Source organism: Arvicanthis niloticus, chromosome 3 (genome assembly GCF_011762505.2).
Source record: "Arvicanthis niloticus isolate mArvNil1 chromosome 3, mArvNil1.pat.X, whole genome shotgun sequence".
Lineage (NCBI taxonomy): Eukaryota > Metazoa > Chordata > Mammalia > Rodentia > Muridae > Arvicanthis > Arvicanthis niloticus.
The window spans coordinates 74,221,799-74,244,784 of record NC_047660.1 but is presented as its reverse complement, the minus strand read 5'-3'; the positions used below and the strand labels follow the sequence as shown (position 1 = coordinate 74,244,784).

At 37.9% G+C, this 22,986-nt stretch overlaps 1 protein-coding gene across 2 annotated transcripts in view; it reads right to left on the bottom strand.

Moving 5' to 3' along the window:
• Adk (adenosine kinase) overlaps nucleotides 1–22,986 on the bottom strand; it is a 391,595-nt gene that overhangs the window by 325,125 nt on the left and 43,484 nt on the right. For both annotated transcript variants that reach the window (XM_034497484.2, XM_034497485.2), the window contains exon 3: nucleotides 12,819–12,872. In XM_034497484.2, the coding sequence (XP_034353375.1) occupies nucleotides 12,819–12,872 (54 nt within the window). The remainder of the gene's footprint in view (nucleotides 1–12,818; nucleotides 12,873–22,986) is intronic.

Genomic DNA, 22,986 nt, shown 5'->3' with positions numbered 1-22,986 from the left:
AAACACCAGTCCCTGACACTATTAATAATACTCTGTTGTGCTTGCAGACAGGAGTTTAGCATGGCTGTCCTCTGAGACACTCCAACCAGCAGTTGATTCAGACAGATACAGACACCCACAGCCAAACTGTAGATGGAGCTTGGGGACTTTTATGGAAGAATAGGGGTAAGGATTTCAGGCCCCAAAAGGGATATGAACTCCTCAGGAAGACCAACAGAGACAACTAACCTGGACCCTGTGACAGCCCAGGGGTACAGTACTCCCTAGTATGGTGATATATTTTTCTGAAAGTTTATCTCTTGACCCCAAACTTGCAGCCAAGCTAATAAAATGCCTTGAGATTACTTAAGACTTGAGACTACTTAACCTGCTTTCTGCAGTTTAACCTGCTTTTAAGAAAAGCAGTGTTACCAACCTTACAATGCCTTAAATTTCCCACCTAAACAACATTTACAACCTATCCTTTAATCTTGAATTACATACTGTTCCACACTCCCAGAATTATGTGTATATGTAAATATGTCTTGGTAATCAGCTACAGAAAGCAGCCACCTTTAAGGTTGAGACCATTAAGGTTGAAAACAACCTTAAATGACAAATGTCCCATAACTGTTGGAGGCAGAATGCTGATAACATGTGTGTGGTTCTAAATGCTGTTCTGGATCTACTGGGATCAGTGAATTCTTCCCTGGTGAAACTCCCTTAAAAGTTTCTGTGAAAAGTCAATCCTTTCCCCATCTCTTTCCCACCCACCTCATGTTTTCTGTGCTGTTCAATAAATACAGAACAAAGTCCTTCTTCAGGGTCAGATGGAAAACATCAGCAGAGAAAACAAATTTGTGCTTGCTCTTTGTCAAACTGGACCAACAGAAAGTTTCTTTATTTTCATTTCTTAATCTGTTATCAGTATACCCTAGAGCTACAAATAAATACATGCACATGTACACACATGCGTACATATGTGTGTATATGATTATGTAAAAAATAAAATTATGCTGTAAAGATGTACCATTTACTCCTCTTCTCAGCCTCACCACCACCAAGTGTTACACTGCTGAGCAACACCCCAGCTCTTAATGACTAGTTTTAGATGATTAGATTGTGCATCAAAATCACTATTTTTTACATTCTTTACTATAAAAAGATTAGAATTATATTGTCTGAACAAATCTACTTATAAATGCAGACAGATATATTTATACATATTTATATAGATAGTAGAAATATATGTATATGTGTGTATAGTATCCTTTTATATAGATTATACTTTAAGATTTTAAAAAAAAATTCTAAAATTCCCATAAATGATAGGACATAGTTTTCTTAAAACTGAACTTTCATTTCAAGTAATATTTATTCCACAATCCATGGGAATTGAAGAATTTAACCAACAAAATGCAATGCACAAAACTACGCAGGGTAGCCAGCATAGCAGGATGTAATTAGTCACAAGTCATTAAGAAACTCAGTCTAATATTAGAGACTCCCAGAAAAATTACAGTACTGTAGAAACAAATTGATTAGGGCTGAATTGGTGAGCTTTCAGATAGAAGTGGCTAAATTTTTCAGTTTAAAAAAAAAGGGGGGGGGAGGAGGGGGTTGGGGAAGGACAGAAGAAAGCTGACTCCACAGGCTATAACTGAAGGAGAAGGCAAGGTCCCAGTTAGACCATGCTTGACATTGGACAATACAGAACCACTAGAGTACTTTTATTTAGTAGTGTCTGTTTGTCTTAGGCTTTCGTCAAACTCAAGACAATCCTCCTGCCTTGGCCTCACAAATGAGCTAGGCATGATGAGCCAAACCCATCTCTTCAAGTATCTTATATTATAGTCAACTGTGGGACAAATTCATATTTTATAGATGTGAACAATTAAAAGGGGAAAAGGACAAAGTGCACAAAAGGTTACTTAGTAAGCAGAATAACAGAGATGTGGGACTGGAGGAAACCCTAGTCCTACTGTAACATCTCAGGGGGAATCATCAAAGAATGAAAAATGGGTAGAGTTGGAGTCAAAGACATTCTGGTAAAATATTTATTCACTAAAATACATACTGAGCCAGACATGCTAGTGAACAGCTTTAATCTCAGCTCGGGGAAGGTGGTTGACAATTTTGCCTATTTTCCAAGTCCCAGGCCTGCTAGAAGGACATACCCTGAGACCCGATCACCAATACATAAGTAAGAGGCATAAAAATAAGCAAATTGCCAAGCCCTAAAGGTACAAAGACAAAAGTAATTTTACCTTCGGCTGGCTTCTGAACTACAGATGGAAGAAGACAGAATTACAAGACAACCTAGCTCTTCTAATGTAAAATCTGGTCAGAAACCAGATTGGGGGGCGGGGGGTAATGAAGAAACCTTCTGGGATGGGTGTGGTGCAGCATGCCTTTACCTTAAATTCTAGACTGTGGAGGTTGAGAGATGGGCATACCTTTGTGGGTTCCAGGTCAGCGAAGGATACACAGTGAGACCCTATTTCAAAAAACAAAATTTGCAGGAACATCTCTGAATCTTTCTGTTTGTTTTGTCTTGAAGACAGGATCTCACTGTGTAGATCCTGTGTATTCTGGCTGTCCTGGAACTCACTCACCTGCCTCTCTGTCTCCTGAGCACTGGGATCAATGGGGTGGGCCACTACCATCCAGCTAAAGAATCTTAAAACTAAAAACAGAAATTAAAAACCCTAAAGGAATCACTATGATACTCTAACAGGCCAAATACCAGTAATGAATATGAGAACCAGTTAACAACTGACACATTTCTTTAAGATGAGAGTACAAAGCAAAGATGATGAAAGAGCTAAGCAGGAGATCCGCAACTGCCCTCAATGCAGGAATGACTCACAATGCCCATGAGAACCCATGCCTGGGGGGCTTGCATGGAAGGAGGAAACACCACTGGGAAGTGGTCACCACAGAAAGGATCATACTGCTAAAGCACTGGGTAGTCTACCTCACAAGTGCTTTGTAAACCTGGATTCAAACTGAAAGCTTATCATCAGAAAATAAAGAACAATGTTCCTTCACCAAAAGGGCAAACTTAAGGTTCAAATGTTTTCACAGTACACATACTGAGCAATGACTAACGTTAGGTAAAATGGCAAAGGCAGTGAGCACAGTGAGAAAGGCAGGTAGGAAGTAGGAAGGCACACGTCTAGCACGCGCAAGGCACTGGACTGAGGCACTGGGTGGGACCCCTGGCACCAAGGCAGAACCGTCCTCTTAATTATGATTGTTATGCCTCAGGAGAGTCATCAGTAAAATCAAAGTATGGTACTTAACACTGTTTTTACTTGAAAATAGGCAGAAATGTGAGGCCTATCTTCACTACAATAATGAAAATGGGGAGGTTTAAATTAGGCATTAAACAGTACCTGATGCATAATTTAATTACTAGTTTTTACACCATTAAGTATATCAAGGCCAGGGAGAAGGTTCAGGAGACACAGCACGTGCTGCTGAAGCATGAGGACATGTGTAGATGTCCTCAACGCGTGTAAATGTCACGTGGGTGTGGTGACCCATCTGCAACTCCAACATTTACCATGCCCTGGTGTATAAGGTTCTGGGATCGGGCATTGGGGCTCAAACATGCTACACAAGCCCTCTACCCACTGAGACAAAGCCCCACCCATTTGTCGTCCCTGCAAGCAACTGACTTAGACAGGACCTGTGAGACAGAGGCCAATCGCATTAGAAAGTCTGTCTGAGTAACTTTTTAAAAGAAATATTTGCTTATTGTCAATAAATTCTCAACTCTAACTTAACTCTAGAATTGCAATAGCTATTCGTCACCATGAAGGGTTCTCAGCCTACCAGAACACCAGAGATGATAAACTCAAAACTATCTACACCTAAGACTGTAAGTTACTTGCAAGCAAAAGCTTCATAAGAGTATATATAACTTTTTAAAACTTTTTTAAACTGAAAAATATTTTTTCACTCAATATATTTTCATGATGGTTTCCCTTCCCCCAACTTCTCTTAGCTCCTCCCCACCTTGACCTCCCACCCAACACAAAAACAAAAAGCAAAAGAATAATAGGACCAAAAAAAAGTACCAAAATAAAACAAAGTGAAACAAAAGTCTATTTTTATATTTATATTTTTAGTTTATTTTGTGTTGAACAACTACTCCTGGGCAATGACTCTGGTGTCTTTCTGCCTCCTCCTCAGCACAGATTCCTGATCCTTGAGGGGAGGGTTTGGTGAAGACATCCCATTTATCACTGAGTGCTGCAGTCTCTCCCTCTTTATTACTGTCTGTCTATGGATCTCCGTGTTAACGCCCATTTAATGCAGGAGGAAGTTCGCTGACAGGAGTTGAGCAAATGTCATCACTTTTAAGAAAATAAGTATCTAAAAGTTAATGTTCTCATCTACTACACACACACACACACACACACACACACACACACACACACACACACACACACACACGGCAAGCACTCAATCACTGAGCCATATTCAAAGCCCAGAGCAATGTACAAAACAGAAAACAACAGACAAACACCTGATTATTGAAAACTAAAACTGTTTTTAAAAAGCTGAAACCAAAAGAGCAGTTACAGTAACTGTGTAAACTTGATTACCAACATGAAATACTTGCTAAAATTAGGAGCACTTAGAAACAAATTAGATTCAAATATTGGGGAAAGTCACATCTTTTGCACTCTGCTAAGAAAGTATAAAGGAGCACATTTAGGTAGACCTAAGTGCAGCAAGCATTTCATTCACTTACGCAATATTTTACACTTCTTATTAAAAGAATTTCTAACACAAAACAATTTCATGAATAATACAAATTCATACATTATTACATGCTGTACTGGGGGGAACTTTTCTGTGAGGAATGTTTTCACATATTCAAACATTTTTTTAAAAAGGAATTAAGAGAGGTGGTTCCATGGTCCAAAATGTCACAGGGAAGTGATTGGGTGTAAACTAAAACTTCAAAGGAAGGTCCTAACCCCTTCTACATAAAATCTTGATTCCTTTGTTACATTACTGGAAAATCATGCTGCAGTCTTAATGGAGTTCCGCAGAGGGAGCCAGCAGCAAAGAATAAAGTGATGAGAAAGCAAACTTCCAGTCACAGTCTGCTGCAAGTTATGGGTTTCCAGACCATGGTATGAGCTCAGATTATCCTATGATGGTACACCTCAAAGATCAACTGAAGCAAAATAACGCAGACAGGATGCATGTGGTAACACTCCATTTCCAAGAAGATACAAACTACAAATTCACTAGCTACGTTTACAACTAGTAGTGGTTTTGTTCAGTTTTGTTTCTCAATTACTTAAAAAGATGCCCCTTTAGAAGACATCATCTCTTGATTTTTTTGGAGAACAAATCCACATAACCTAGCTTCAGTCTCAAAAATAAGACATCCAAGCAACAGTATACTCAAAGGTCCCTAGGAAAAGGATGAGGAGTAATTTATGTCTTAATATGGAACAAGTGCCCACTGATCTCAAGGGAATGTCGGGTAAGATTTCTAGCACATAGATATTTTGAATTTCATCAGAAGCTTAGTTTGTTATATTAATGATAATTTTTGTGTAAATAAAGACTATATGATCATTAGTTCAGCCACAATATTCCCTGAGAAAAGAAATGCACTTGGTTTCTTACCCTAGATAGATAGCATGCTACTTGAAGAAAAATCAGTTACAGTAATTGAAAATTTCTCATACAAAGTTAATTGTATGATTGCAGAAATGGTTTAGCAGTTAAGAGGACTGACTGCTCTTCCAATAGATCTGGGTTCAGTTCCCAGCACTCACATGGTGGTACACAACCATCAGTAACACCAGTTTCCAGGGGGTCTGATGCCCTCTTCTGGCCTCCACAAGCACCAGGCATATATGTGGTATACAGACATATATGGAGGCAAAACAGCAATACACAAAATAAATACCTAATTTTTTTTTAACTAAAAGAATGATTTTATGCTACTGGTACTAACATGTGTTCCTTCTACTTGGGATAAAATAGAAGACTTTGTATGCATTTATTGCATTCTGCATAGAGGGCATAATCACACATACAGTTTATGTATGAATCAATTCTGCCATAAAATTTAACTCTGATCCATCAGGACCCAACACCACTGTTTAAACCTATTCTATTGTCAGGGAAAAAATTAGGTAAGTTGGTTAGGCTTCTTGATGGAGATTAACTTTTGTTTTGCTTTTTGAGGAGATCATGCTATCAGAATGATCATAAACTAAGAATCCTCCTGCATCAGCTTCTTGAAATTTGAGAAACTAAGGAAGATAAAGGTCCAAGGTATAGAGAAGAGGACTAAGCAGTCCTGTGTAAGTTAATGAGTCAGATCTTTGAAAGAAGTGAATAGGCATGCCTAGCAGCTGACCTAACCAGTAAATACAGTCAGTGTGTTGTTAGGGATTTGAACCTTCCTCCTCTGAGGCTTGTGAGGTACTGATGACACACCTGTGCTTGACAGTTGAGAACTTGAGTTAACTGTTTTGCCTTCTGCGCTTAGTTTATTCTTTATAAAATACTAATAATTATGCTTTATCTGTTAGGGGTGGGGTGGAGAGAAGGCTCCACAGATAAGAGTACTGGTTGTTCTTACAAGAAGACATGGGTTCTGTTCCCAGTTTATCCAAATAGCTCACAACCTTTAACTTGAGTTCCAGGGGGAATCTGACACCTTCTACTGGCCTCTGCAAGTATTGCATGCACGTGGTATACATACAAATGGAGGAAAAACTCAGACATATAAAAACACAAGTAAATCTTCTTTTAAAGGATTTTAGTGAAGCCAAGAATAAACTGTGCACATGAAAAATTCAAATATATACAAATGCATAAAAGTATACTTGTAGGTTTGTGTGCATGGTAATGTTCATAACATCTTCCTTGGTTTATAAGTTTATGAAACCTAGGATGACCTGGGACACACAATCCCCCTGCCTTGGATCCCAAAACACTGATAACAACCTTTTACACAGACTTCTACTCTTTAAAAAGCTGTCTCTAAAATATCACTTTGGCTTTAATTAATAATTTGCTATTCTTACCCCTATCTTCATATATTTAGTAATCCCTTTGGGTATAGCTTTTTAGATTCTACCACTAAACTAACATTTAAAGTTTGAACATATCATTCATGGGATATGGTTAAGACTGGAATGACCTCACTGGATGTTAGTCTGGGTTCCTAAGGAGGGCATCTGATGAAATCAGAAAGAAAGGACCAAAGGAATCAACCACAGGTTAAATACTTATTCCCAGAGTAGCAGCTCCGTAAGAAACAACTAGTGGACATCCTTAAGGAATTTTTCCTTAAGTTATATAGTGAAGTTACCTTGTAAAGATTAAGACTACATAGGAAAACAGTTTTAAATAATGATTCTGGGGCCTGCTGGGATATAGTTCAGTGATAAGTGTGCTTGCCTGGATCAGGCCAGGATCGGTTCCCACCACTGCAAGCAAACATATAAAACAAACACAATGTATAAATAAATGTTTCCTACATGAGGGAGACTGGTACCTTAGCTTAAATTTCCCAATGGAAGTTATATCCATAGAATCAAAAAACTAAGATGGAAGAAGTTGGGTATGTTCCAGAGGAGACCCAAGGCAAACAAGGATACCAATGATGAGGATTCTAAGTAAAACGCTCAAGGAAATGAAAAATACAAAATAGGCTCAATATTATATGATATAATATACAACATTCAGACTATAACTCAATTAAATTATAAGTCTGACATTTCCTAAGCATAAAAGCTTTCTGTATTAATCTGACATAAACCTTTGAATTTTTATCTCGACCTTGGAAGAATTTTAAAGGAAAGTCAGATATACACAATACCTAATCAGTTTTCAGCAACCCATTCATTTGTATGTCTAAGGTGATTTCTAGAATCACAAATTGGCCCTGTGATATTAATTTAGGCAGCAAGATACTGTGTTCATTTTTCTCAGTTACTAAACCAAACATTAACCTTCTTTTAAAATGACTGTGCTAAGGGCATGGAGAGTTGACTCAGCACATAAGGACACTTGAGGCTCTTGCAGAGGATAGGGGATTTGTTCCCAGCACCCACGTGGCATCTCCTAACCATCTGTAAGTGCAGGTCCACCGGGACCATGCACACATGTACATGCCAGCAAAACACAAAGTAAAATCATCTTTAAGCATAAATAAATACAATAAAACTACTGTATGCTTATGGAACTTTTTGGTAGAACCAAAGAAATAAGGGGGGGGGGGGGGGGTAAGTGGGAACCAGAAGACCAGTTTCTGGTCCAGCACTGTGATAAATGGGTGTTAACCTGTAACAGGTCACTTTATTCCTATGTCTCTCACCCTATGCATGACAAAATAGGTATTGGGCTTTGCCTTAGTATCCTTAGTCTTTCTAAGTCAAGCAAATAAACCTAAGTCCCTTGAAAACAGATTATTTTTCTCCTCCTGCTTTGTAGAGTTTAGCTGAGTGGGAAGAAAATCAACTATCCAGTTTAGGCTATCTCTGTGCAGTAGTATGGAAAACTTTTCGTTAATAACTTTAGGTACTATTAACTTTTCTTACATGAATCTTCCTGATCATATCTCAATACACTATTCATATTCTAAGTAATGCAAAATGTATATGTTTATAATTGAATATGTGTATAAAATGGTTCTATCTTTTACCATTGCAGGTATGTCCAAGGATAAGAAACTTATTCTTAAGTCTCTATTTACAAATGAAGTTAGCCGGGCAGTGGTGGCGCACGCCTTTAATCCCAGCACTCGGGAGGCAGAGGCAGGCGGATTTCTGACTTCGAGGCTAGCCTGGTCTACAGAGTGAGTTCCAAGACAGCCGGGACTACACAGAGAAACCCTGTCTCAAAAAACAAAACAAAACAAAACAAAACAAAACAAAAAAAAAAAAAAAAAAAAAAAAAAAAAAACAAAAAAACAAAACAAAACAAATGAAGTTAATATCTTTCACTTTTTTGATAACTTTATTGAGATATGATACATAAAACTATAAAGAATCTTTGATGATAATATAGCTTGGATATAAAATGCAAGTTCCTGGTCCCGGCACTTGTTAAAGGCTTCGCCCTTAATGCAATGTTCAAAAGGGAGACTTTTGGATAATGAAAGAATCCTGGAATCTCTGTCTTAATCTGTACTATACCCTGCTAATGGATTGAGAATTTAACCGTGTTAAATTGAGAGGAACACAAAGTAGAAAGATGTGAGGCCTTCCTGGAGGTGGTGTGATCTTAAAAGGAATTAGCTCATAACTCTCTCATCTTTCTCATTCCCTCTCTTTCATCTCTCTCCCTCTAAATCTTTCTCTGTGTGTCTGTGCTTGTTGGCTTCCCAGAACAACACCCTGCCATCACACAGTCTTGCCACAGTCCCACAGTGATGATGTCAGCCACCCCAGACTGACCGAAGTCTCTGGGTCTCTGAGCCAAAATAAACCCTTTAAATTGGCTCTCAGGACACTTTTTTCACAGATGTGTTATGTTCAAACACAGAAACTACCACAAGGGAAAAAAAAAATCAGTGAATCAAAGTGGCATTTTTCTTATTTTAAGCTATTCCATTTATAAAACTATGATTGCAATGGGGTAAAAACAAATCCACAGAAAACTAATAACCAGTTTCATTATGGGATTACTCACAGAGCCAAGCATGAGCCCCACAGTTTTGAATTAATCACATCAAAACTGTAAATGTTCCACTAGACTAACCTAAAAATCATCCCCTAGAGCAGAGTATTCAGTGTATAGAAACAAGCAAAATCCTGCTTAGAGAAACAAATGTCACTGCTGACCAAATTTTTCCCTGTGTGCCAAGTGGGTTTTCCAGGGAGTGGTTGGGGAGAATGTCCATGAAGCATGAGTAACTGTTTATGGAATCTGACTCATCAGATTTTAGAAACTAAGACTATCTTTAATAAAAACATAATTATTCCACATAAAGCAATATCAACCATCACTATACTAGATGTTCTTGTACTCACTGAATCAAAAAAATTATAGATAAGTTAGCTAATGTGATAGTATCCAGACTTTTTTTTATAATATCATGATGTGTCAAGGTTATTTTGAATATAAGAATCAATAATAGTGTTTTATGAGAATAATGCATGCCTTATTAATTAGATAATTACATTTTAGGGCTTTTTGTTTTGGTTACTCTTTTTAGTAGACATAAAATATTTGTTTGTATTTATAGGGCATAGTAAGATTTAACACCTCAATACATGCATACAATGTGTACCAATCAAACGAAGGTGAATAGCGTTTCTACTTTCTCTGTGAGAATTTTAGCTATTTAAATGTCAGAGACAAAAATGACATTATTTATAATCATATTTCATGAAGAGCTGTTGATGAATTTTTAATTTAAGATTCTATTCATACTTAATTGGGAGTTTTCACTAGTGTAGAGGTAAAAAAAAAAAAAAAAAAAAAAAAAGTACATGGCAGAAACCAGGCAAAGTAAAGTGACCTAACTGCCAATACTCACCAATAAAGAACAGATAAGTTATTCAGATAAAAATGCCATACCAAGACTGGACATGGTGGTGCACACCTTTGATTCCAGAACTTGGGAGGTAGAGGCAGGTGGATCTCTTGTCAGTTTGGGGCTGGTCAGGTCTACAAAGCCAGTTCTTAGTCAGCCAGGAATGTTACACAAAGAAACCCTGTCTCAAAAACAAAACAAAACAAAACAAAAAAAAAAACCCAAACCAACCAACCAAACAAACAAACAAAATACCATACTAATCAGCAATAAAAAAGAAATTAAATGATACATGCAACAATAGTCAAAACTATTGATCATGTCAAAACAAACCAAATAGCCAAGCATAGTAGCACATGGCTATAGTCCCAGCACTCAAGAGGCAGAAGCAGACCTCTGTGAGTTCTAGGCCAGTATGGTATGCAAAGGGAGTTCCAAGCTAGCCAGGATCACATAGTGAAAGTGTATGCCAAAATAGGAGGTCGGGGAGAAGAAGAAGAAATGAAGAACAGGAAGAAGAAGAAAAAGAAGAGGAGAGGAATAGGAGGAAGAAGAGCAGGAGGAAGAAGGAAGAAGAGGAAGAAAAAATAAAAGAGGTCTTATCTAAAAAAAAACTAAATCACACATATGATTTGACTTAGTCAAAATTCTAGCATAAGCAGATTAAAACAACAAAAACCCAACTAAACCCTAGTAATTTAGGGGAAAGTATTCTAACATCTGAAACTTACTTTGAAATGAATCCAAAAACAAACAAACAAACAAACAAACAAACAAATTAATGAATGGATTGGAGACAAAATCTGAAAGTGATAGGTAAGTACAGTAAAATATAAAATCCAGATGATGGATGTGGGTGAATGTATAGTATGTTTAATTTTTCCATAGTTATATTTTTATGTGTTAGGTAAGATTAGTTGTTAGAAACATTTTTCCATAATAAATTACAAGGAAAAAAAATCATTAGTCAAGCTCTAAACACAGAGGTGACTGTGTCTTGGACAGCTAACAGACTTTTAAATAAACATTAAAACAAACTGAAATGGCAAATGATTAAACTGTTACATAGCAAACAGTACATAGTGCACATGTGCTTGCATGTGCAAATAAAAACCAAATTGAGTAAATCAAGAAATATCTGAGTTAGATATAAAAAATAAAATGGCTACAGAGTGTTGTGGCTCTCTTCTATAACCCATAATCCCAGCACTTGCAAGCAGAGGATTACTTTGATCTCTAAACCAGCCTGGGCACATAGTTATACTTTGCCAGCCTGATCAACAAAGTAAAAATTTTTTCCCAAAATAATTAAATAAAGTGTCTTTATTATTAAAGTGTATCTAGTACAAGGAACTTTGGAAAATCAGTATACTTATAAAGGTGATAGAAACCTAATTAATATGCAAAGTAGCGTGTTGAAACCTATGGATATAATTAGAATTAAAGTCCTCCAATTCTTCCTTTTATAGTTTTGATGTTGGCTGTTTATATAATATTCAACATTACTAGCAATTTCCTTACTGAAAAATGAGGAATAAGTGAACCAGTTTAAAAAAAATAGAAGCATAAAAATTTTAAAGTTTCCCTCTTTAGATAATCCTAAAATACTTACAAGTTTCAAACTTCCCAAGCCTATCATTTGTAACTAAAACACTGACAGTCCTTGTCAGATGGCAATCTTTCAATTACTACCTTCCAAGAGAAAAATGTCAAAGATGTTCCAGTATCCCGTAAGTACTTCACAAAGGTAAAAAATAGATCTCTAAAAGAAGTACATTAAAAAATTCAAAAGCATTCACATTTTAAGCTTCATGTTTGAAGTATTTTATTTTATACTAAACAAAAGGTAGGTGCTTGCTTTTGTATAAAGCTATAAAAGACAGGAAACCATGTTTCTTCATCTTTAGCAAGTGCTAGAAAAAGCACCTGAATAAAACTACAAAATTAATCATGAATCTCTTGTTTTTTCCAGAGGCAAAAAGAAAGGAAGGAAGGAAGGAAGGAAGGAAGGAAGGAAGGAAGGAAGGAAGGAAGGAAGGAAGGAAAGAATGTGTTTACAAACATACATGTAATCTCGAAAATCAAATGGGACATGTTTCAGTGGGTATCACAGAAAATTACCCCTGGGGTTCATTTGATACAGCACAAACTATATAGTGCAAATTATCCTAATCCTGCTATAATTACAGCCATAGTGTTGCATATATATTAATTATATATAAAAAATATAAAATTTTTACTTCAAGTTGCTTGAATAACATCTGCTTCATATAGTGAAGTGTATACAAGTGGGGTCTAATGAACTTACAATTCCTTGTGCTTGTCTTCAGCCAAGATCTGGTCATTTGGTTTCAGAGAATACCTGTAACACATAAGCAATGCACTGGTGAGATAAGCATGCAAACATCCTTGCCTCAATTAGACATTTGATTGTAGGTACTCCAGTCAAACTGAAGTGTACAGCCTGTTGAGTTCTTTCAAATGAGCACAACAATACTATTACATGTCTATGACTTAATTGACCAAACACCACCAGCTTTGCCAGAAAGGGTGGAAACCAAACAACATCCTTAAAATGAGTATTTTGGAATATTTATTCATAACTGCTTATAAAAATTTATCAAGAAGAACTGTTTGACACAGCCTTGCTGAAACTAACAGTGTCAATTGTTACTACTCATGTAAACATGATGTCTCTGAGAAAAGAAAACAATAGTGAGTATAAACTAGCTACTTAATAAACCCTTTTCAGCATGTTACTTTCCTCTTTGCTGTGGCAAAAATACTTGTCCAGAGCAACCTAAGGAAAAGTTCGTCCTGGTTCACAATGTGAGGAAGTTCACCAAGCTGAGGACAACACGGCCCAGGAGTGAGAGGCTGCTGGTGACACTGCATCCAGACAGGAAGCAGAGAGTGATGAATGCTTATGTTCAGCTAGCTCCCTCCTTTTTATGTAGTACAGGTCCTCAAACCATGGGATGCTACCACCACATTCAGGTTGGGACATCTCACTCAACTCCCTCATAACCCAGATTAATATAAGGGATCACACCTAACTTGCAGGAAGCCCTAGGTTTGATGCCCAGCATTGAAAGTTAAGGAAGGTGGAAGGCAAGAGCCTTAAGTAGCTTTTCACAGTATACCTCCCAGAATTCCATGTCTCTGCCGACTGTAATCAGCTAGCCTGATGCGTTCTAAGTTTTACTTCTAATAATACCAAAGAGCTTAATCAAATAATTTGCTAACATGTAACTTTTGATGATAGTGTTCAAATAACTGGCACTGCTAAAATTCTGTTACAATCCAACAAGCAATGTGGACACGCTGCTCAGCTAGCACAACTGTAGGGAAAAGGTAACGTCTTGTGAACACTTGCAATCTTAGCAATAAGGCAGAAGCAAGGCTAAGTGTGCAAGGTTAACAAGATGCCGTCTTAAAAATTTTTGAGGAGAAAGGTTAGGCTTGAACACTTCCCTAGAGTTGGCAAAATCCTGAACTCAACCCCTAGTACCACATATACACATGGCAAACCAGAATACCGCCTCACTGAGGCAATGAATATTATTTATCCACACAAGAGTAAAGCAACTGAACAGAAGCTTAGAAATAGTTTCACCATCTCATTTAAAGGATGTATTCCTGATCATCATATTTCTTTGTTTAATTATTCACACTTTAATGCACTGGTGTGCTTTACCATGTGGGGAACATAATCTAATGACTATGAGAAGCATAGAATTAAATTTACATATATATTTTTACTGCAGAAACATAGGGTGATCAATATTCATGAAATATGTTAAAATACAGAATGAATTACACAAAGATAAAAGTACAACATGATTTAAAAGCAAAAGGAATACAAAGCTTTAGGAAGGAAAAGGAGCTTGCGTATTTTTGTAAAGCTTGTTATATGGATTCACCATGGTAATTAGAATTCACATAAAAAGTGATTCATCAGTTTAATTCAGTTACAAAAATCATAAATATTAATGTACATGAAAGCGTATGTTTATCAATTCATGTTTATGAAATATAAACATCTAAAAGTTTGAAGTAGCTACGTGGGACATTCACAGAATAGATGATACATTATACAAGAGGTATTAGGTAATGCCTCTTTGCTTCTGTACCCGGCTAAGAGAGAAAGTTTCTTGTCTTTTAGGTCTCACAATTCAGCAAACAAAAAGAAAAGTTAAGTTGTATGATATATAACATTGGCAGTGGCATGAAAGTAAATACTGTTTCTTCCTTATATGACTGGGAAAAAAGCAGTTTTTATCTGTTCCTCTACTGCCTTGTCCCCCCTTCTCATCTCACCTCTTGGCTCTTTCCTCAAAACAACATTCTCTTCTAAACTGTCAAAGAGCGAGCATGAAAGGAACCAAAGGGGGTCAGAAAAACGGACCCGCACTGGACAAGCAGCAGGCAGAAAGTTGTCTGATTTTGATCTGCTAAGTGCTGAGACGCACAGGTCCTCACCACTGAGTGGGAAACACCACGTGACTGTGCTTTACAGCAATCTCTCCACTGTGTTCCCTTCTCTGGCCTGGTTCCTACCTGTTCCAAACCAGGTAATGTTTCTAACAGATCTGAAAACTTTTTCCTTCCTCATCTTGCCTGATTTTGCTTAATTTTATCTTTCTTCTATAACATGACACTTCATGCTGCTTCCTAGGAGACTGTCTGGTAATGTATTCTGTCTGTAGTTTACGTAAAACATAAGACACACACACCCTCAATTCTGACACCAACTCCAAACTTGGAAGCCATATTTAGATTAAATAATTTACAACAAGCACTCATGAGATTCACTGTAAACTACTATATTCAAATTCTGACATAAAATAAAAGGTTATGGGTTAAAATAAGCCACAAGAAAAAAATATATAGGGTAGTGTCTGAGGAGTTCCAAACCTGAGGCTCTCAATGTTCCCTCCCCAAGGAGCTGGGCCATTTTACACTCTCAATATCCATATGTCACAATGTGACATGAGAGATCTTCAGAGTTTCAGCAGGCAGAGGTTTTATTGAGGTGACTTTACACAGCCATGATGCGCTGCTCACACAATTGAACTGAAGTCACCTGGACTACAAGCAGAAGGCCCTACGCCCCCACAAGCTCCCACACTCCATGACATGTCTGTCTTTCCTACTAGTCCTACTCTCTAACACCTGTGTGGGGACAGTCCGTTCACTAAACAAGAAGGTGAATACACGTCTGTCAAGTATGATGATGTAAATGACTACCCAGAGGGAAGAAGTTAGATCTCTGATTGGGTCACACCAAACACTTTTTCTTCCTATGACTTTTTACATGTTTATTTGTTTATGTATGTGTAGCAATACACAGATGCTTATGTATCTGTATATGTGAGCTATGTTTTTTCACTGAAGTATCTATCATAAATATCAACTTTATCTAGTTGTAGTTAGATAACTAACTATTACACATAAGATCAAAATAGCCTGTGCCCACAAATTATTATACTTGTTGCTTAAAAGAATATTGTAACTTTTAAGGCTATAGTACTCTTTTGTTTGCAAATCAAAGAGGAAGTCATTAAGAGTAGTGACTTGCTTGCCTAGGCAATTTAAACACATTTCAAAGCGCAAAGTTAAACTCTTTATAACCATTTACAATGAGGAAAATTTTTTCACATTATTTCACAAAATACCTTTTAAAAACACACACAAAAAAAATCAATATATACCTGTAACTAAGGTTTATTTTACAAGTTAAAATCATCATTTTTAATTCATTTTCAAAATCGGTAAACTATAAATTATAAATATGAACCAAAGGGAATGATGTCATCAACACTATAGACTGTATTTAGTCTCTGAATATTCCATTTTGTTGTTGCTTGTTGGGATTTAGCCCCTAAAACTGGTGTTAGAACCCATGTTAATAAATGTGTGCTCTGCCACTGAACCATACCCAGGAACCCTTAGGGTTTTGTGTTTTGTTTGGTTTTGCTTTGCTTTACTTTGTTTTCTGGAAAAGGTAGTTGTTTTAGCAGTTTTGCTGTGTCACTTAGGCTGCCCTGAAACTTGCTATGTGGTTCAAGTTGACCTATTACTCATTACTCAGCTCAGGGTAGCTAGCCTTAAATGTTCACCCGTTTACCTTTGTCTCCCGAGTACTGGAATTATAGGCCATGTGCCACACCTGGTTTTCCTCAGTTTTTTTTTCTTATTCACTTATGTGTGTATATCTACAGGGGAGTGTGTGTGTGTGTGTGTGTGTGTGTGTGTGTGTGTGTGTGTGTATGTGTGTGTGTGTTAATATAGGGATAAAATGTTATGTAAAGCACAAGAGCTGGAATCAGAGGATAATTCTGAGAGTCAGTTCTCTTTCTAGGGTGGTTTTCAGGGACCAAACTCAGGCTATCAGGTGTACAGAGCAAGCACCTTCTCAGTGTGAGCCATCCCCCTGCATGACCCTCAGTGTTTCACATTAACAAACCTACGAGAAAAAAACTCCAACTTAGTAAAGTCCCAACTCAACTTCCAACTGCATTCTTCTGAGAATGAAGCAAAGAACAACTTGTTCTCTGTATCATGCCAAAGACATGATCTAGAAAAGTATCACATGGGGTGTGGTAGTGCACACCTTTGATTCCTGCACTAGGAAGGCAGAGGCAGGCAGATCTGTTAGGTTTGAGGTCAGCCTGGTCTACATAGGAAGAACCTGTTTCAAAAATTTTAAAAAAAAAGTCTATAACCATTTCTGAAATTGAAACACAAGTATAACTCTCTAAAACTACAGACAGCAAAATGGTAGATGAGGATTTCAACATTTTTTCCTCCTTCAACTTAGCAAAAGAAAACAGGATGTAGAGCAGTAAGCAAAAGATGGGAAAGTGAGGGGTTAGCTTGCCTCTAACCCACACAAAAACCCTTCCAAATGAGATTAAAGTCAAAGATCCAAATCAGGCTTATTTCTTACAGCAGTTAACTTTTAAACTGAGCAGAAACACTTAATTTCTCTGATAAGGACAAAACTATCCATGCCATAGGGTAAGAATATCCAAGCCCATCCTATGTAATACATACCCCTCCCCACTTTTTGGAAGGCTTCTATCTCTGCAAAGTTTCAGCTAGCTCAGGGTGAGGCAATTTAAAACACATATAACTTTTATGAGTAAAGACTGAAACAAACTTTTTATTTACTTATGCTCTTTCTCAGATGACTACAATGACATAGAAATTAAAACCCGCAAGTTCCTTAAGAGACTGTGGATGACGTAGAAAGAGCCCACAGGAGGTGCCAGGCCCTCATGCTGATAATGACAGAATATAACTGTGTATAACAGGACAGTTTAAACACATCTACAGACAGGAAGACTACAAAGGACTGAGCAAGTGAAATTTCAAAAGAAAGAAAGAAAGAAAGAAAGAAAGAAAGAAACAAACAAAGAAAGAAAGAAAGGAAGGAAGGAAGGAAGGAAGGAAGGAAGAAGGGGAGGGAGGGAGGAAGGGAAAGGAAGAGAGAGGAGAGGGGAGGGGAGGGGAGGGGAGGGGAGGGGAGGGGAGGGGAGGGGAGGGGAGGGGAGGGGAGGGGAGGGGAAGAACTAATGCATGTATTTCCAACAAGGCCCATGTACCTGCAGACAATCATGTAGACAGTATAGGTATATGGGTATGGCATAATCCTAAACTGTAACAAGTTTACCTGAGCACACATTCCGTACATATATGTACGCATGTACATGTGGAGGTGGAGGAGAGGGCAAGGGAGGAAGGGAGGGAGAGATTAGAACGGAGGGAGGGCAAAAGTGTTAACCATCACAACAATCTGCAGACTGCTGCTCAGCCGACATTCAGGAGGCTTATAAAGGAACAGAATAAGAGAAAAATCACATAGTTAAGATGAAAACAACAGCCAAAAGGATTTGTGAAAACAGTGTTTTAGCTTCTCACCAGCAAAGCAGATATGAAATAGAATTAGATAATCTGAAGAACAGAGTTCAACTAGATTTTAAGCCTGAATATATAAAACAGAACTATATTCTTCATGATCTTAACCCTTTCTATTATGACAGGAAATTTAAGAATGTGTCCCTGCTGGGCTCTTGGCCACATCTACAAACTGGCCCTTTATGCTTCCCATCTCTTTTCTAACAGTGGTTTGTTCTGGCTCCTCTCCCCACCACTCCACTGTGATTACCTAGCTGGGGTCACCAGTGGCATTCTACTATCAAATAAAATGAACTCTGTTAGGCTTATTTCACTACGTTTCTAATGCGTCTGGTATAAATAACAAGCTCTTGTCATAAATTCATACATCTCTTGGGACTGCATTCCCATCTCCTGCTAATAAGCTCAGTATTTCTCCTTATTTAGACTCCTTCTATAACTGATTTTGGTGAGTCTTGTTTTTTAGAAGACATTTATTTAAATTTTTGAAGGTGGATTTGAGAAACAAAACCATGAAAGAACACTTCACAGGCTAACTTATAAGTAAAATAGCAATAATGGCATGGGTGTCTGCAGCAAAAGCATCCTAAGTATACCAACAATGACAGTAAAGTCAGAACAGTGAGCAATAAACCACATTCATAAGTAAATAGGTCAAGAGCACCTACCAGTAAGGTTAATAATTGTATAGACTGGGCTTATTGTAACTTAAGTAAATTGAAATATTATGAAAGACAATCTAAGACTCTGATGGTATATATCAAAATCTCTATGGGATAGAAGGGTAGACACAAGATGGCTCAGCAGGTTAAGTCACTTGCCACCAGCCTGAAGACCTGAGTTCAAGGCTGGGAGCCCACATGGCAAAGGGAAAGAATCAACTCCTGAAAATTGTGCACAGCCTTCTCCTTCCCCCGTGTGTCTCTCTCTCTCTCTCTCTCTCTCTCTCTCTCTCTCTCTCTCTCTCTCTCTCTCTCTCTCACACACACACACACACACACACACACACACACACACACACACGAAATTCATGAGCTAGCATGGTGGCACATACCTGTCATCTCAACACTCAGAAAGCTGAGGCAGGAAGATCACTCATCGAGGCCAGCCTGAACAATTTAATGAGACCTAGTCTCAACCACAACATTATCGTCTTGATGTGTTATCACTTCATATACAAGAACCCAAAGAACTGAGATCTGGAGAAATGTTATCTCTTACAAATGCAGATGTACAAACAAGACATCTATCTCCTCCTTCACTGAGAAAGTCTTGGTAGTTTTACACACCTGCACATGCTTACATGTAAAGTGAATGCTGTGACATGACACTTCTAGAGTAGAATTTGCAAAAACTGCAAATAACAAATTATAAATCTCTAAAGCTCTTTTGTAACTTGATTCTAGTGCTGGAAATGATATGAAGATGAATGTACTGCACACTGAATTTAAGAAAAGTAAAGCCAACAATTTAAACTAGTGGGCAACAGTTCTCTGTAGCCACGCTGAGTCAGTGCCTGCCTGGTCCTGCTCAGCCTTATCTCCATCTCTGGATAATGGACCAAACCCGTATTCCTACATTCCCTAGAAGTGAATAAGCTCTAGACCATCAGCAAAGCATGTCTAAGATCCTCCCGTGCATTGTGCACACCACGGAAAGGCACTTCCTGAGGGAGTGGGTGGACAGCACGGGGACTAAAACACCACCTGCCACTCGAAAAGCTAAATCAGAACAAAATGCCAAGGAAGGAAAGCAGCTCATTAGGAGGCGGAGAAAAATGGAAAGATGAGCTGTCCAGCAGGGACGGAAATGACCAACCCCCCCACCCCCCACCCCCGTATTTTTCCTTTCATTGAAAATGGATTCTTTTCCCATACTGGAGTCTATTTCAAACTTCTTAAGTGTACTAAATCTTCAAATGAAACTTTACCAAATGCCCTGACTTTTCCAGAAAGTCATGAACAGATAAACATGCAAAAACTTCCTACAATTTTCAGATCTACCTAGAGCAAGACTGTCCACATTTTAAAAAACAAACAGCAGAGAACGGTTTTGAAGTTGACAACCAACAGACAAAGTGAATCATCTAGTTTTTCTGACATAAGCAGAAGGTATATAAGAGTCTATGAGGAGAAGGTAGCACATGGCTCTGTGATCAGGTCATGTGTCAACAAGCCAGATGACATGAACTCGATCCAAAAGACTCACAGGTAAAAGGAACCCATTCCACAAGTTGTCCTCTGATCTCCGTGTGCACTCTATAACACGTACACAAGCAAACAGAGACACACACACAGTAAATAAATAACAAATAAATAAAATGCCTTTTTTTTTTTTTTAGACAAGGTGTCGCTGTGTAGCCCTGACTGTCCTGGAACTTGTTTTGTAGACCTGGCTAGCCTTGAACTCAGAGATGCCTCTGCCTCCAGAGCTTTGTGTGTGTGTGTCTCAGCAGTAGAGCACTTGCCTGCCATGTGAAGGCTCTGGGTTCAACACTGACTAGTACAAAATTAAGGCTATCATCTCTAATACTCCAATCTCTAATAATTTTTCCATTGATGTTTTGTAACCTTGAAGGCATCTCTGTATTAGCAAGTACCTTTCACTGGTTCTTCAGAATGCTGGTCTTGTTCAAGTCTTATTTTGTAATGGATGTTTGCATCACACTATGAGTTAAGGCATAGATGTAGGACATGAATAAGTAATTTGTAAGGAGAGATTTATTGGGTTTTATTGGGGGGGTTTGTTTGTTTAGCTGACTTGTTCTAGTTTCTCCCAATGTAGATGAGGCTGGCCTTAAATTAGGACTCCTTTTAGTATTCCTGACCAAAGTACTGAAATTATAAGCATATCCCACCATACCTTCTTGTATTTTTCACATGTTTCCATTTTTGGGATCTTTAAATCCCAGCACTTGTGTTTGAGGACTGGCTATGCTCTGCAAATTTTATAAGTATCTCATATACTTGAAAGGATGGCTATCAGCTTGCCATTACAGTTGAGATTTTATTTTTCAAGTGCTAGTAATAACTAGCTTTCCCCTCCCTACCATTAAATATCTTCATAACCTATCACAGACTTTTTTTCTGGTTTTGAGAGAGGACTTTCGCACTATGTCCCAGGCTAACCTTGAACTCAGGGTCCTTCTGCCTTGATAACAGTTTGTCACTACGCTTCAAGGATTCACTTAGCCCCATGGAGGGCTGTAATTAAAGGTGCACACCATTACATTATCACAGCTTTTTTTGCAAGAGAACAATTCACAAGATAACAATAAGTATCTCCCATTATATTCTTAAGTAACACAGTAAGAAGGCATTATATTTGGCTCTCCTAAAACCTAATGTATACAAGTAATGGATTCCCAAAAAATTTGAACCAACAAAGCATATATGTATATTCATATACAGATAGATGAGAGAGGATTTCCTGCAGGAATAGTTTAGTTCTACAAGAGGTTACCTGCCAGGTAGACACTATGATGCAGTGAAGATAACTGTGTCAAAAACAAAGGACCCAGGGAGGGGGCAAAGGGTGTTAAAGTAAATTCTGGAATCCAAAGGCCTGGAAACTTGGAGTTCTGATATATAAGAAACCAGAAGAATACTGCAAACTCAGGCTGATCTGGGGTGATGGGCCACAATGACAGACAGATCTTACTTATCCAGTCCATTCAGACTTACACAATAATCTCTGGAAACACGTCAAATGAAGTTTTTCTGGATATTCAGTTTGTTTCACCTATCCAGATTCAATTAGTGTACAACAAACTGAAAAACTACTTCTGCTGCTCACACAGCTTGTCAGACCCCCAGACCAACCTCCCAGTGAAAATCACACTTCCGAGATTCCATCTCTGCAGATTTAAAACTTTGAGATTTTAATCTTTTAGAACTGTCCTCTGGGGAATTTTTAGACTTCAGGAATTTTTTAGACTGAGAACTTTGATCACTAGACAAGGTGTCACATGCCTTTAATCCCAGCATTCAAGAGGCAAAGGCAGGTAAATAGGTCTCTATGAGTTTGAGGGCAGCCTTATAGAGAGGCTATGTCTCAAAAAACAAAAACAAAATTTAAAAAAATTTGATCTTTTAGGATTTCAGAGTTGTCCTTTGTGACTACAATCAGTACCACAAAATAAATCTTACAGAAAGTATACACCCATGAAGGAAAGCATACAATTTTGTAATAGCATCTAAGCTGTCATCTGGGGTGTGGCTTGGTTAATAACATGAACGAATACCTCAATTTTATCCAAAGTCCTAAACAAACCAAGCACAGTAGTGTGTCTGCAACCCCAGCACTCAGAAGGCTGATGTAGGGAGATGGCCAAGAGTTTGGAGGTGAGCCTGAGCTACAGAGCAATTTCCAGTTCTGCCTAGGGCAGAGATAAGACCCTGCCTTGGAAAAGAAAATAATTAACTAAGCCAAGGAGAGTGGCATAGTTACAATAAAAATCCAAGCCCTACAGAAGTTATATTCTCAAAAGCCCAAGGCCAACCAACTTTTAGGTCAGCCAAGAATATATATCAAGATTTATCAGAAAGAGACAG